Source organism: Martes martes, assembly GCF_963455335.1.
Source record: "Martes martes genome assembly, chromosome: 2".
Classification (NCBI taxonomy): Eukaryota; Metazoa; Chordata; class Mammalia; order Carnivora; family Mustelidae; genus Martes; species Martes martes.
In genome coordinates this window covers 199,588,261-199,603,571 of record NC_137889.1, presented here as the reverse complement: position 1 = coordinate 199,603,571, position 15,311 = coordinate 199,588,261, and the positions used below count along the sequence as shown (strand labels likewise).

General features: G+C 42.0%; 1 protein-coding gene across 1 annotated transcript in view; it reads left to right on the top strand.

Moving 5' to 3' along the window:
• The window catches only part of NUP54 (nucleoporin 54), a 35,775-nt gene extending 25,258 nt beyond the window's left edge, over positions 1-10,517 (top strand). The window contains exons 9-12 of the mRNA XM_080797271.1: positions 2,845-2,952; positions 6,845-6,964; positions 7,445-7,555; positions 9,683-10,517. Coding sequence (XP_080653397.1) covers positions 2,845-2,952; positions 6,845-6,964; positions 7,445-7,555; positions 9,683-9,811 — 468 coding nt within the window. The 3' untranslated portion in view covers positions 9,812-10,517. The remainder of the gene's footprint in view (positions 1-2,844; positions 2,953-6,844; positions 6,965-7,444; positions 7,556-9,682) is intronic.
• Positions 10,518-15,311: the final 4,794 nt, after the last annotated feature.

Genomic DNA, 15,311 nt, shown 5'->3' with positions numbered 1-15,311 from the left:
TTTCAGTTCTGTCAGTTTTTGCTTCATGTATTCTGACAATATGTTGTTTCCTCTTTTCTGCCTTCATTTGGGGTTTTTGGACACTTTTTTTAGCATTCGGTTTTAATTTACTGTCCTTTCAACAATTTTTTTTTGATGGCCGGAGGGCATCTCAGCAGGTGTGGGGGTGGCGTTTCGTCCCCAGGGCACATTTGGCGCCGTCTAGGGACTTGTTTGGTTGTTAGAACGGGGGCCGTGCTACAGGGGTCTGTCGAGTAGAGGCGAGGATGCGGACACCCATCCTGGTGTGCACGGAACTGCGCCTCCGCGGCAGTTGTCCGGCCCGGATTGACGCCGTCGTTCCCCTGACGCACGGTTTCACTCTCCGTGGTTTCGGTTACTCGTGGTCAGCCACGCTCTGGAGCAGATGGTCCTTCTGATGAGTCACATCAGGAGGACAGCAGTAGCGTAATGCTGTGTCACAATGTCTCCGTCACTCACTGCATCTTACCGCGTAGGCATTTCATCACCTCACGTCGTAAGAACAGTGGTGAGCACAGTGCAGTGAGTATTTTGAGCGACCACGTTCATGTAACTTTTACTGCAGTATAATTGTTCTAGTTTATTAATTTCTTAATGTGCCTGATATATAAATGAGGCCCTATCGTATGTATGTCTGTACATGTAGGAGAAAACGTAGTAAATATATAGGGCTTGGTACTCTCCATGGTTTCGGGCATCCGTTGGGGGTTGTAAAAACATCCCTCAGGGACGAGGAAGGGCTGCTGCGGTACTGGAGGTGAGGAAACCTCAGAGAATACAGTGTGGCGCCCGCATCAGTGCTAATACAGGCTTTTCTTGGAGCTGTCAGCATGATGCTCGCTTCTCAGTTTGGGGCTTTGTTGTAACCAGAGTGGGGTATGCCAGCGGCGGGGGACCCTGGTAACTCACTGCCAGCTCCGTGGCACCCCAGACCCACGTCGTCTTCCCCAGGCCTCTTGCCACTCCTTTTTCAGAGTCCGCAAATAGTCGTGCGTGCATTCTGTTCAAGTTTTAAAGCTCTATTCCATAGGAGAGACAGTGGCATATACTTAAGTCCATCTTGTCCAAAATCAAAATTAATTCCTATCTTTTGCTGGTTTTTCTGTTGCATTTAACTTTTCTTTACCGAATTTCAGGAGTTCACCATTACTCTGGATTTTAATCTCTAGTCTGATTATATTCCGATATCTCCTACTTTCTCAACTCTTCCAACTCTGCAGTGTCCTGAGTTGAACAGGAAACTTTAGTGCAATAATAGTCACTAGTATCTTGCCCTGTTTTCTTGGGAATCTGCTCAAGGAATCATTCTTTACCCCAAGAGCTAAGAGTCTCCTACATTTTTTTTTTCTAGTATTTTAGAGTTTAATCTTCCACATTTGGGTCTTTTGTCCTCATGGGTTTCAAGTTTACACAATAAGTAGTATGAACCCAAGTTTATTTTTCTCAAGTGGGTCAGGTTTTCCGGTGTCCTCCGTAAAGAACATCCAGTGTTATTTTCCCCCAATGATTTATCAAAGCATTTAACCAGTCAGGTCACCATATGTAAATATGTAAGAGTGTGTGTGTGTGATTATTCTGTTCTTTAATCAGTTTCACTTTTTTTTTTTTTTTTTTTTTAAACTCTGGCTTTAGTAGTGTATTTCAGTGTGTGGTAGAGTGAACCTCTGGTTTTCTCTTTGTTTCAGAGTTGTTGCATCTTTATGGATCTTTACTGTTCTATTATAGTCTTGGAATCAGTTTGTCAAAATACTAGCGTTTTAGTTGGAATTGCATTAAACATATTGTTTGTAGAGAACTGAATCTTAATAAATTATTCCATCATGAACCTGTTACGTTTCCTTACTCACTGAGGTCCCGTCCATTGAAACAGTTTTAAGTACTTTCTTTAAAAACCTTGTACATTCTTTCTAGATTCCTAGATTGTTTTAGTGTTTATGAATAAATACTGAATGGTAACATTTCTATTTTTTCTTAGTTATTGCTGGTTGAGAAAACCACTATATTCTTTTGTGCCTGGAAGCCCGCCAACTTTTCAAAACTGGGGTGCGGGAAGTACTTAAAATACATAGTATAAAACGTGGCTACTTATTTTTGTTCCTTCAGCGTGACCTGTCACTAGAAAGTTTCCTTAAAAGGTGACCTGTCCAGGTGTACATACTAAAATATGTCTTGCACAATCTTATCCTCTTTCTTAAAACCTCTTAATATAAGCCAATGCCATAGAATGATCATGATAGGAACAATTATGGATTAATTCAGGTTGGGTAGCTTTAATGAAATTAGATTTAGCTCCCATCTGTAAGGTTAAGACTTCATAAGGCAGAACGGTATGATTTCAAGCCAGGCAAAGAGCAAATCCAAGACACAGAGGCATAAAAGTGTATTTGGTTGTGTGATTAAGATCTTTCCTTTTTCCCTTATGCTTGATCACTCCCTCTTAAGTATTTTGTAACAGCTAAGACTGGACTATACTATACTTTCCAGAGTTAGTGGAAATTTAATGGTCTATTAAGGCCACTCCTGGATGTCACTTTTTCCATTCATGGGCTGGTTGTTAGTATTACTACAAATTCCTTATTTCTGAAGTATATGTTTTATTTTTCTGTATGCTTTGTCTCATCACTAAATTTCCTAGAGCTCTTAAGAAACCTTTGAGTGGTACTTTTTAATTTTCAGATGCACAAAGGGGAAGAAATATAAAGCAGATTTAAAGAGTTTATATTTTGAGAGATGACTGTCTCATTTTAGAATTAGATTTTGCATATAGATAACCCTGATATTTGTGATGTCTATACTTACCTTCAAAACTTTTTTAAAAAATAGATCATATCTGAAGATATCAGTGAATTACAGAAGAATCAAACTACAACTATGGCCAAAATTGCACAATATAAGAGGAAACTCATGGACCTTTCCCACAGAACCTTACAGGTAGTACTTTGCAAGTTTTTTTTTTGAACATTTTTAAGACTGTATGTGAGACCGTGCTTAATAGAGAATTTTTTTGGAATAAGAGAGAAAAACATAGTGAAAGGAAGTAATAGTAATTTGAAAATGAAAGTACTGATCTTTTCTCGGTAAAACTTAGGCAGTGGAGGAGAGGTCTCACAGGAGTGGGTGAAGAAAGTAAATATATTCTAAAATTCACATCTTTTTGAGAGGGTAGAACCAGTGAAGAAATAAATCGTCTTGGTGCAAAGAAAGCCTGTATCAGATCACTGATGTTTTCATAAAAGTAGTAGGTGAAAAAACACTCGATTTTCAGTGCTAGAAAGGGGAGTATAACCATGAATGAAAAAACAGGATGAAAAACAACAATAGAACTCCAAAATTAACAAAAGGGAATAAAAGCATGAACAGCAACAAAAATTGAAATTGTAAACTGTCATGAAGACAGAAACATCACCTACCAGAATCAATGGAATACAGGGAGAACTGTAGGCAGAGTAAAATTTATAGCCTTTAAGCCTTTGTTTTAAAATACCAGCGCAGGGACGCCTGGGTGGCTCAGTTGGTTAAGCGGCTGCCTTCGGCTCAGGTCATGATCCCAGCGTCCTGGGATCGAGTCCCACATCGGGCTCCTTGCTCAGCAGGGAGCCTGCTTCTCCCTCTGCCTCTGCCTGCCTCTCTGTCTGCCTGTGCTCACTCTCTCTGACAAATAAATAAAATCTTTAAAAATAAAATAAAATAAAATACCAGCGCAAAAATAAGGAACCTAGTACTCACGGAGTTAGACTATCAAGAGAGGCCAGTAAGAGAGAAACGAAGATGTGAAATGAGTGAAGCCAGAAAATTAATCGTAGTACAGAAAATAAATTGAAAGCTCTATCTTTGAAAAGATCTTTTAAAATAGCAAAATATTTTATGAGTCTAAAGAAGGAAAAGAAGAATCAGCAGTGAGAAAACAACCCTGGATAACACAGGACAGAGCGCGAAGATACCACATGCAATTCACCGCAACAAGTTTGGGAGCTAGAGAAGATCGCTAAATTTTGCTGATTTCAATTTTGCTAAAAACTCATCAACAGAGACGCAAACATCGTAAATAGACTATAGAAACAATTGAGAAACTTAGTAAATATCAACCATGGAAAAATACCAAGGCCGGACAGTTGATTGCTGAACTCTAACCACTACAGAGCTAATTCCCAAGTTGGAGGAAAAATACATAGACCATCGCCTCATTTTTTAAAATAACTTTGAGATAAGATTTACCAGCCATACAGTACACCCTTTTAAAGTATACAGTTTGGTGGATTTTAGTATATTTAGTCTGTGCAACATTGCTACAATTGATTTTTGAAATTTTCATCGCCCTAAGAAGAAACTCCATCCCTGTTAGCATTAGCAGTCACTCCCCATTTCATCCAGACCTCCCAGCCCTAGGCAGCCACTTTCTGTCTCTACGGATTGGCCTATTCTGGACGCTTCATATGAATGGAACATCAGATGTGTGATCTTTTGGGACTGGCTTCTTTCTTGTAGCATAATGTTTTCAAGGTTCATCTGTGTTGTAGTATGTAATACTTCTTTTTATTGCTGAATAATATTCCATTATATAAATATACCTTTTTTTAAATTTTTATTTTTATTTATTTGACAGACAGAGATCACAAGTAGGCAGAGAGAGAGGAAGGGAAGCAGGCTCCCTGCTGAGCAGAGAGCCCGATGTGGGACTCGATCCCAGGACCCTGGGATCATGACCTGAGCCGAAGGCAGAGGCTTTAACCCACTGAGCCACCCAGACGCCCCGACATGATTCTGTTTTATGGTGTTATGCAAAAAGCAAAACTAGAGACGGATAACAGATCCATTGTTGCTAGGGGCGGGTAGTCGGGAGAGGAGTAACTACAAGGAGGTAATGGAAATGTTCTGTGTCTTGATTGTGGCGATGGTAACATGACTTTATCAAGATTCATAGTAACTATACACCTCAAGTGGGTGGATTTTGTTCTGTGTGGATTAGACCTCAGTAAATCTAATCTAAAACAACAGAAGTGCAGTAGTTTTAAATGAAATATAAGCAAAACGATTCCAACTACTTACCAAATCCTGTAAGAATATACTGTAACTGAGTGAGGTTTATTTCAGGGATGTGGGGTTGGTTTTATAACAGGAAATCTATCAGCATATAATTATCTATCAGCATATAATTTATCATGATCAACATATTAAAGAAGAAAATATGAAAAAGATTGTTAGCAAAAATTCAAAGCACTAAAATCACATTTCAGAAAGTATTATTATTGTGTTATCTTGGAGGTTTTCATAAATATATAAAGGTAAGTAACATAAACATTGGAAAAGATTTTCTTTTTGCTAATGACGTGATTGTATATCTAGAAAACTCAAGGAAAAAGACAATATGGTAAGATGGCTAGATACAAGGTAAAGGTACAAAAACCAAAATTTCTTTATACTGCTAGTGGAAATAGGAAAATATTCCATTTACTATGATGAAAAAATTATACTTAGGAATAAATTTATGAGGGAAGTAAAAAATGCGAAATAAAGTCTTTACAAATAGACATAAACCTCTTAGGTGCGACTTACTGTTCATTTTATAAGATTAAAAAATACAACTTTTAAAGCCCTAGTTAAAATCTTTCAGTTCATAAAGAATAGGTTTTGGCAATAGCTTTTGGGGAAACAAAATAGTGAAGGGGACTTGTCAGATTTTAGAACCTGTTTTAAAGGTTCTGTAACAAATCAGTGTGGGATTGGCATAGGATTGGACAAAAAAGATCAGTGGAACAACAGAGAATCTAGAAATAGATGCCAGTATAACTTAAAATTTAGTATGACAAGTGGTAATATTTCAGTTCTGTAGGTTTATGTAATAAATAATGCTAGAGTAACTGGCCCTCTAGGGGAAAAAATGGACTGCTGTGTTTTACCACAGACAAAAACGAGTGGATGAAAGAGATTTAACTCTAAGAAATTTACGAAGCTACATGTACAGCCCTAGGGACTGGAGAGATTTTTGGCCAGAAAGCCAGGAACAATAAAACAAAATTGGCTACATAATTAGAAAATTTTCTGTAGCAAAAGGTGCCAGAGCCATTTGTCAATGGTCGTGTGACAGATACCAGAAAAAATTGAATTTGCAAATGGCACTAATTATTCATACTATACAAAGAGATCCTTCAATTTTAACCAAAAAACCCAACTGAAATATGGGCAAAGAATGTGTAAAGGCAGTTCACAGAAGAGCAAATGCAAAGTAGTTCTTCACTATTAAAAGATGTTTAATTTTCAGGAAAGGGCAGATTAAAGAAAAAATGTGGGCTCCATTTATACTTGTTTGGGGAAAATTTAAACAACTTATTGCTGATTGGAATGTGGGGAAAGGGGTACTTTCATGTGGCCTATGAATCTAAAATTGTTTGTGAAACAATTTAGCTTCTGTTAGACTAAAAACATGCTTTTAAACCCAGCAGTTTCATTCTTGGGGGTGGGGGGGGTCTATATAAGCAAATCTATAGATATAAAAATATTTATTACAGTATTTATAATATCAAAACTAGAGACAACATATATATCTCTCAATAAGGGGAATAACTAAATAAATTATTGGTCATTAATGCATGAAAAATTATGCAGGCATTAACAACAAATTAGAGGCATGTATCAGTATACTAATGCAGACCGCCAAATAAAAATGGGCAAACCTGATTCAAATCTTGAACTGTTAAGATTCCTGCTCTATTGTTAGTGTATTGTTGAGCTGGTTTCTTTCAACAACTGACTGCAATAAAATTACTTGCATAACTAAAGAGAACCATGATTCTGTTGGTATTACTAGCGGCTTTTCTTCACACAGGTCCTGATCAAACAGGAAATTCAGAGGAAGAGTGGGTACGCCATCCAGGCGGACGAGGAGCAGTTGCGAGTTCAGCTGGACACAATTCAGTGTGAACTGAACGCACCTACCCAGTTTAAGGTAGGCATTTGTGAGCCCATAAAGCTAGAATTTAGTCTTCAAAAAGAGGAATTTTATATACTGGTAATTATTAAAATATTTTGTCATCTTTAATCAAAACTTCCTTACTAAAGTAGATTCTTAGTGTTGCTTTTGGCCTGTGTTAGTGTTAACGTACTCGTGTTAGTAACAGAGGGAGAATTAGACAACTTACTAGAGTAGTACCATCCTTTTCAGAAAAGAAGATTCTCTTGGGGTGCCTGGGTGACTCAGTCAGTCAAATGTCCAACTCTGGATTTTCAGCTCATGATCTCAGGGTCATGAGATTGAGCTCCGCGGCAGGCTCCCTGCTCGGTGGGGAGTCTCCTTGACATTCTCTCCCTCTCCTCCTGCAACCCCCCCCAACACGTGCGCGCACACACACTCTCAAATAAAGAGATCTTAAAACCAACAACAAAACCTGTTGTTAGCAGCTTTAATTTGACTTGGTCTTATGTTTAGGGCCGACTAAATGAACTGATGTCCCAAATCAGGATGCAGAATCATTTTGGAGCAGTCAAATCTGAGGAGAGATACTACATAGACGCAGATCTGTTACGAGAAATCAAGCAGGTAAGCGCACCAGCGCCTTTAACAAAGGGGAAGTCACTTCACATCCAGTAGGCTTGCTGCTACCCAAAAGAGAAACAGAAGTGTTGACAAAGAGGTGACTAAAACACAATCCTTGCACATTCTTGGTGGTGATGTCAAATGCTGTGGAAAACAGTTTTTCAAAAAATTAGGCCTCTGCCGACCACACGATCCCGCAGTTCTGCTTCCGGGTGTCCACCTGGAGGAACCGAGCGCCGGGACTCCGATTTCGCACACCTGTGTTCCTGGCAGTATCCCAGTAGCCAAATTGTGGAAGTGACCAGGTGTAGACCAATGAATAAACCGGATACGGTGTATATACATTGTAGGATATCATTCAGCCTTAAAAGCAAAGGAAATTCTGACACCCCCTGCAACATGGATGAATCCCGAAAACGTTAGGGCAAGTGAAATAAGCCAGTCTAAAAGGACACATTACAGGATACCTCGTGCAGCTCATGGTAGAATGGCGGTCGCCAGGGGCCGGAGGGGAGGGGAGTGAGGAATGCGTATTTATGAGGTACAGATTTATTTGGGAAGATGGAAGTTCTAAAGGTAGAGTTTTATATAATGTGCATATACTTACTGCTGCTGAACTGTACGCTTTGAAGAATGGTTAAAATGGATATTTCTATGTTTTTTATATTTTATAATAAAAGATGAATTCCGTTAGTAGCAGCAGAGAGTTCCCTAGACCCTGGTATTTCAGTGGTAGGTGGTAGTGGTGGCAGCAGCAGCACCTGAGAGGACATTAGAGATGCAAGGTCGGTGATTTGTCTGTACATTAAAGTCTGAGAAGTAACTGCTCTATGTCCTGTATTCCCAGCTTTTGTACGCCACATAGAAATTGTGAATAGGTCCAGTTACGGATCCCCTCAGCCCTCAGGGGACCTAGGTGGAGGCTGGGGTGGCCAAAACTGCTCCATTTTTAGGCTCACCTGGTTTGAAAAATTTTGGAAGTACTGCTCTAGCTTTATTTTCTCCAGTATAAATACAGTCAATGGTTATTTTTCATTAAATCAAATTATATCTGAAGATAGCAAAATGGGGCACCTGGGTGGCTCAGTGGATTAAAGCTTTTGCCTTTGGCTCAGGTCATAATCCCACGGTCCTGGGATCGAGCCCCACATCGGGCTCTCTGCTCGGCGGGGAGCCTGCTTCCTCTGTCCTTTCTCTGCCTGCCTCTCTACTTGTAATCTCTGTCTGTCGAATAAATAAAAATAAATCTTTAAAGAAGATAAAAATAAAAAAGCAAAATGGTAAATTTTATAGAACATATTGGGTGGGACTGTTGGCATGGCCCTGAGGATTTTAGATGGTTAAAATTGTCTTCCACAAATCCAGTTTTATTATGTGCTTTGGAATGAATATTGTCATTTTATACAGCTAAAGGCCAGTTTGGCCCCTGGATTCTTCAGAACTTAGGTACATACACACCTGATTATATCCCATGGTAAATATCTACAATAAAATTAGCTGAGAATGATTTCAGGCTGTTGAGGTAAAGAACTGTATTAAAGAGTTTATGCAGTAATCTGGAGTAACATAAACACCTACCCGAAACAGTAAAAAGCGGTGTTTGTTTTGGGATTGGATCACATCTCATCACCTAGTTTAGGAACTTGACCAGGTTTCTTACCTGCATCTCAGTTGTTTTATCTGCAGCACCAAAGGGTGCTTAAAAAAGTGTTAAGTAACTTACTTAGTAACCGTGAGGCTCTCAAAACTGCCTTCACACCTGGGTACTTGAAATTGTCAGCAGCTGTGGTTACCGCCATTACCATCACGTAACTCAGTTTACAGAGCGAGGACTGTGCCAGTCATCTGTATTCGGGTACCTTCTTGCATTCTGTTTTAATATAAAATCTGCATCTTCGTAAAATTTCTGAAGATAGTCCTGTGATCTTGTTTATCACAGCGCGTTATTCTAGGCCACGGAAGTGTGGTCGCAGAAGATGGCGCGCGGCTCTTTGGATGCGCGTGTGCCCCGGAGAGCAGCCGTCCAGGGCTGTGTTGCGAGTCAAAGAGCGGCGGAAACGTCCTTATTCCTGTGGGTAACTGGCAGCTTAACAGAGTACTACATTAATCTATGTTTTAAATTCCTTCTAGCATTTAAAACAACAACAGGAAGGCCTCAGCCACCTGATCAGCATCATAAAAGATGACTTAGAAGACATCAAGCTGGTAGAACACGGGTTGAACGAGACCATCCACATCAGAGGCGGGGGCTTTAGCTGACAGTGCACAGACCTCCGCTAGCGGCTTGTGAAACTGTCCTCGGCTACATCAGACCTTCCTGAGGAATGAGACGGACCACACGGAGGGGAAAAAAGGAACACGGTCCTCTCCTCTCCCGGCTGTTGAGGAGGTCACTGACGAATTATTTCTCATCAGATCTGAAATGACATCCGCTTCACAGCTCTTCAGAGAGAGCCTCCGGCACATTTACGCCTGAAAGCTGTTCTCCACTCTAAAAGAGAAGTACGTGATTACTAAAAATATGTACTATTGTACATTTTGACAACAGCATTGTTCTTAAAACTAATCAGTGTTTAATGATGATTTTCCATTGAGCCTTTACTCTGCTTTCCATAGCAAGTAGATAGGAAACACCTGCTTTGCACATAACATAAACTACACAACCACTGTTGGAGCTTTGTACTTCAGAATGTAAATGTACATCAGTTTTTATATATTTGTGAATCCATCTGTGGGAGGAGTAAAGGAATTCAAAGAGTATTTAATGATTGTGGTTTTCTTTTCATTCTATAAAGATTTGAAAATATATTTTTATATTATTTTACTTATTTGAAATTTACAGAACACATTTACGTGATTAGGATATAGCAGAATTACATTTTATCATTTTTGCAACTTTTTTTGTTTTTTTAGACCTTTTTATTTCTAAAGACGAAAACGGAAATAAATTCTTGATTGTAATTACTTTTATGTAATTCTGTCTGATGCTTTATTTGGCTATGGGAGAGTAACCATGTCTTCACAAGTATTAAATGATCATCACGATTCAAGAATTTCAGTCTTTCCTTGAGTCTGATTTTTCCCATGTAAGGAAAACGTATCAATGCTGACATATTTTGAGTAGGTTATGGCAGATAAAACTTATTTCAAGTGTCATCTATGGTAAAGAATTCCCTATTGTTAGTATTTGAAAACACTGGAAAATCTGAATTAGACATGTGAAAGTGATTTTTTAATAGCCTGATAATTTTGAACAATTTCTGACTACAGACTTCAACCTGACCTGCTGACCCCTCTTGTAGTGCTCTAACTTTGCACTGGCTTGGAACGAGAGGTGTTTTGAGAAACGGGCACGTGAATCTTGCCGCTGTGCTTACAGGGAAGGTGAGGAGTGGTAGATATCCAGAGCTCATCCTTTCAAATCCCACCGAACAGATTTGTCCAGTTGCAAACCAGGAAGACTGGTAATTTTTAAAAATGACTCTGATTCTAAGTTAGCTGCTAAAAGTTCGCAGCCACTTTTGCCAAACTGATGGCATGCAAACCTGTTACACCCCCTTCCGTCATACCTCCCTGATCAATTCGCTGCCATTCCAGCTGTGCCGGAAGAGATTTCTCTTTCCTTGTGTTTTCTCCTTGGCCCAAAGACAGCCAATCCCATTCTTCTCTTCCATGAGGCAGAGTATAGGAGGAATTTCTGTCCTTCTAGACACCCTCATATTAGGAAGACTTGTTGACCTAACCAATGAGAAGTTTTACTCATTGAGCCATAAATGCTAGCGCACAGACTGCTAATCACGCATGCCACGTTCACGTCTCTAGCCTTTCCTTCTTCATGCTCTGATGTTCTTGGGCTGATATTTTCACAAGATAAATACTCCTAGGCAGGGCCCAGCCCGCCTCGTAGGTTTCAAGCCCACGGACCGCACGTGTGCAGGCGGCTCTATCCTCTGGTCCTGCGGCCTTTCAGGGAACGGGACCTGGTAGAGGTGCGGTCCGAGCAAGCACAGGACAGATTCTTGTGTGCTGGGTAGGAAAGGCAAGGACCCGCTCTGGCCTGAGGACTAAGCTGTGTTCTCCAGCACAATTTCTAGACGTTCTCACGGACAGTCCACTCAAGACTGTGAACGCGAGGAGAGGTGAGCAGCACTGCCGCGCACCGAGACTGCAGGGAAGATGGCGGCGTGGGAGGGTGCTGGGCTCTCCTCCCACCACAGACACACCGAAGGTGCGGCCAACTCTGAAAATGACCAGTGACCTCCGCACTAACAGCCCGGCTCTTCCACAGCTACAGACAGAAGCACACTCAGAAGGGCAGGGGCCGCGGAGATGCAGCTGAGAATCAGCTAGCCTGGTGCTCAGGCCCGAGCAAGAGGGATACACAGGCACGGAGGGCTTCCCGGAGGAGGGGGTCAGATCCCAAATACGGCACCGGAGGTCACTGAGGAGATGAGCCACAATAACCTCTGGCTTGCAAATCAACAGGACTTCTCCCTGGGAGACCTGGAGGGCAACAGGACACGGAGACCGCACTCTTTAAGGGCCAGAACCCTATACAACTGGGTTCGGGAACCAGCACCGAGGCAGCGGTTCACAGCGTCTGGCTCAGACGGGAAGATTTATTGACTAATTATAAGGGTACGTGCTGGAGGAGTATGATCTGTAGATGCTCCACGGAAAGACATGCTGGTGTACACAGTTGTTCTCGACCTCCCTCCTCGAGCTGCACTGGCCAGTGCTGGCAGGAAACCCCTGACACTCCATCTACCCTGCCATCCCCCCTCTCCCAGCCCTGGTGTTCCCCTGTGGACCTGTCTCAGCAGGCTCCCCTCCAGAGTAGCTCCCACCACGCTAGGCCCAGCAGGCAGCCTCTTCCTAGCACCCCCCGCCCCGTCCTTCCAAAACAAATCCTGCCCCAGGGAGTGGGGGAGAGGGACCAAGCCCTGCCCTCCAGCACACACACCACAGTTGCGGCGAGGCCTCTCAGCCACCCGCACCAGGGACTAACCGCCCCCCATCAGCACACCCGGAGCAGCTGCAGCCAGGCCTGGCAGCCGTGCAGAGAACAAGCCCCGCACACCGGTGTGCCCACAGCAGTCGTGACCAGTCACTGCAGGCAGCCCCGCCCACCAGTGCTCATGCGGCCGCGGCAGCCAGGTCTCACACTCACTGTGCCGGGGGCCGGCTCTACCCACCAGTGCATCCTTAGCCGTCACGGCCCAGTCACAACAGGAGGGTGCGTGCAGCCCTCACGTGACCCCCCTGGAGTGCTGGGTCTTGGTGACCAAAGGGACTACGCTACTGGGCCCCACAGGATGACTTCTACATAAGGCCACTACTTTCAAGACTAGGAGATGTAACCGACCTACCCAATACATAGAAACAGACAAAATGAGACAAGGAAAGAAGACAAACCTCAGGAAAAGAGCTAAGCGAAACAGACAAGCAATTTACTTGATAAAAGTTCCAAGTAATGGTCATAAAGATGCTCAGACTTGAGACCAGAGTGGATACACTGAGAACTCTAACAGAGAAGTAGCAAATAGAACAAAGAGCCAGTGAGAGCGGAAAAATAACCGAAATGAAAACTACGCTAGAGAACCAAGAGCATGTCAGATGGCGCAGAAGAACAGCTCACCAAACCAGAAGACAGGGTGGTGGAAACCACTGAAGTGGAGCCAAAAAGAATTTTAAAAACAAGGCTAGGGAACTCCGCAATATCAACTGTACTAACATTTGTTTTAGAGGGATCCCAAGAGAAGAGAGAAAGAGGCAGAAAACTCTGGGGAAGGAAATGGGCATCCAGGTCCGGGAAGCCCCAAACAAATGAGTCCAAGAAGGTCTACACCGAGACACATACTAATTAAAATATCAAATCAAAGATAAAAATCCTAAAAGCAGCAAGAGAAAAGCAACTAGTTCCATACAAGGGGAAACCCCGTAAGACTATGAGCTGACCGTTCACCAGAAACTGCAGGCCAGATGCGAGTGGCATGATATATTAAAAGTGCTGAAAGGAAAAAACCTAAAACCAAGAATATTCTACCCAGCAAAGTTATTCAGAATTGAAGGAGAGATACAGAGTTTACCAGCAAAATTTTAAAAAGTTCCACTACTAAACCAGCCTTATAAGAAATGTTAGAGGGACTTCTTTAAGCTGAAAAGGCCATAACTAGAATAAAACCATGAAAGAAAAATTTCACTGGTGAAAGCAAAATATAGTAAAAGTATGAGATCACTTATAAAGCTAGTATGTAGGTTCAGACACAAAAGTAGTAAAATCAATTATATCTACAATAACTAAAGGATATACAACAATGTAAAATATGACATCTTATACATAAAACATGGACAAGGCACATAAAAAATGTGGTTTTAGAATGTGTTTAAACTTAAATGACCATCATCTTACTATAGACTAACATATCATCTACATATTACACACACACACACACACACACACACACAGGATGTTATTTATGAACATCATGGTAACCACAAACCGAAAACCTGTAAGTGATACACAAAAAATAAAGAAGAATTCACGCATAACACTAAAGAATGTCATCAAATCACAAGGAAAGGAAGCAAGATAAGCAAAAAGGATGGGTGGCTCAGTCACTTGAGCATATGACTCTTAATTTCGGCTTAGGTCATGATCTCAGGGTTGTGAGATTGAGCCCCACATCAGGCTCCGCACCTAGTGGAGTACAGAAAACAAAACAAAATCAGGAAATACGTTAAACAACCAGGAAACAATAAAATAGCATAAGGACATGCCTATCAACAATTACTTTAAATGTAAAGAGACTAAATGTTCCAATCAAAAGACAAAAGACAAAAGGTGACTGAATGGATAAAAAAAAAGCCAAGACCCATCTGTATGTTGTCTACCAGATACTCCCTTCAAACCTAAAGACAATACAGACTGAAAGTGAAAGGAAAAAGATACTCCATGCAAAAAGAGGCCAAAAAAAAAAAAAAGCCAAGGTAGCGATACAGATGTCAGACGCAGTCGACTTCTAAATGAAAACTGGCTGGCTGGGAAGATGGGGGAGTAAGAGGACCCTAAGCTCACCCAGTCCCACAGCGACAACTAGACAACACCCGTGTCAGTGTAAATAGCCTAGAAACCAACCCGAAGACGGGCAGGACAAACTTCACAACTAAAGGCTGGACGAGGCCACAGGGAAGAAGGCAGGAAGGGCGCGGGTGCGGCTGAGGAGCCAATCAGACCACTGCGTCCGCGGCGGGGAGGGGGCCAGCGCGCAGGAAGGGCAGAAAACGGACTTTCACAGGAGGGGGTCCGTCCGCAAATGGGGACGACAAATCTCCGTAATACTTGCCTTTGAAAGTGAGAGGCGCTGAATACTTTGAGTTCTTAAAACCAGCAGGGCTTAAAGCCTAGAATTTAAAAAATTAGCGGGTTCAGCTCAGCCTGGACAGCCTTTGAAGTGGAGTCTCCACCATAAAGAGAAAGGACAACAAACAACCCACAAACACGGCTTAGAACTAGCAGTTTGAAACCCACTGGGGGCAGATGGGAGGGATAATGATTTCCTCGGCTCAGAATGCAGCCCACAGACAGGCATCACAGGGAGACCCTCCAGGAACAAAGGAGCTGGTAGGCACCATTTTTCTCCTCCAAGCCTCAGCATAAACCATGGCCACCTATGAAAAGGAACGTGCTGCTGAAACTCCTTACCTAACTGGCTGGCACCAAGCCCTTGCTTCAGCAGATCTGCCCTTCCCAGTGATA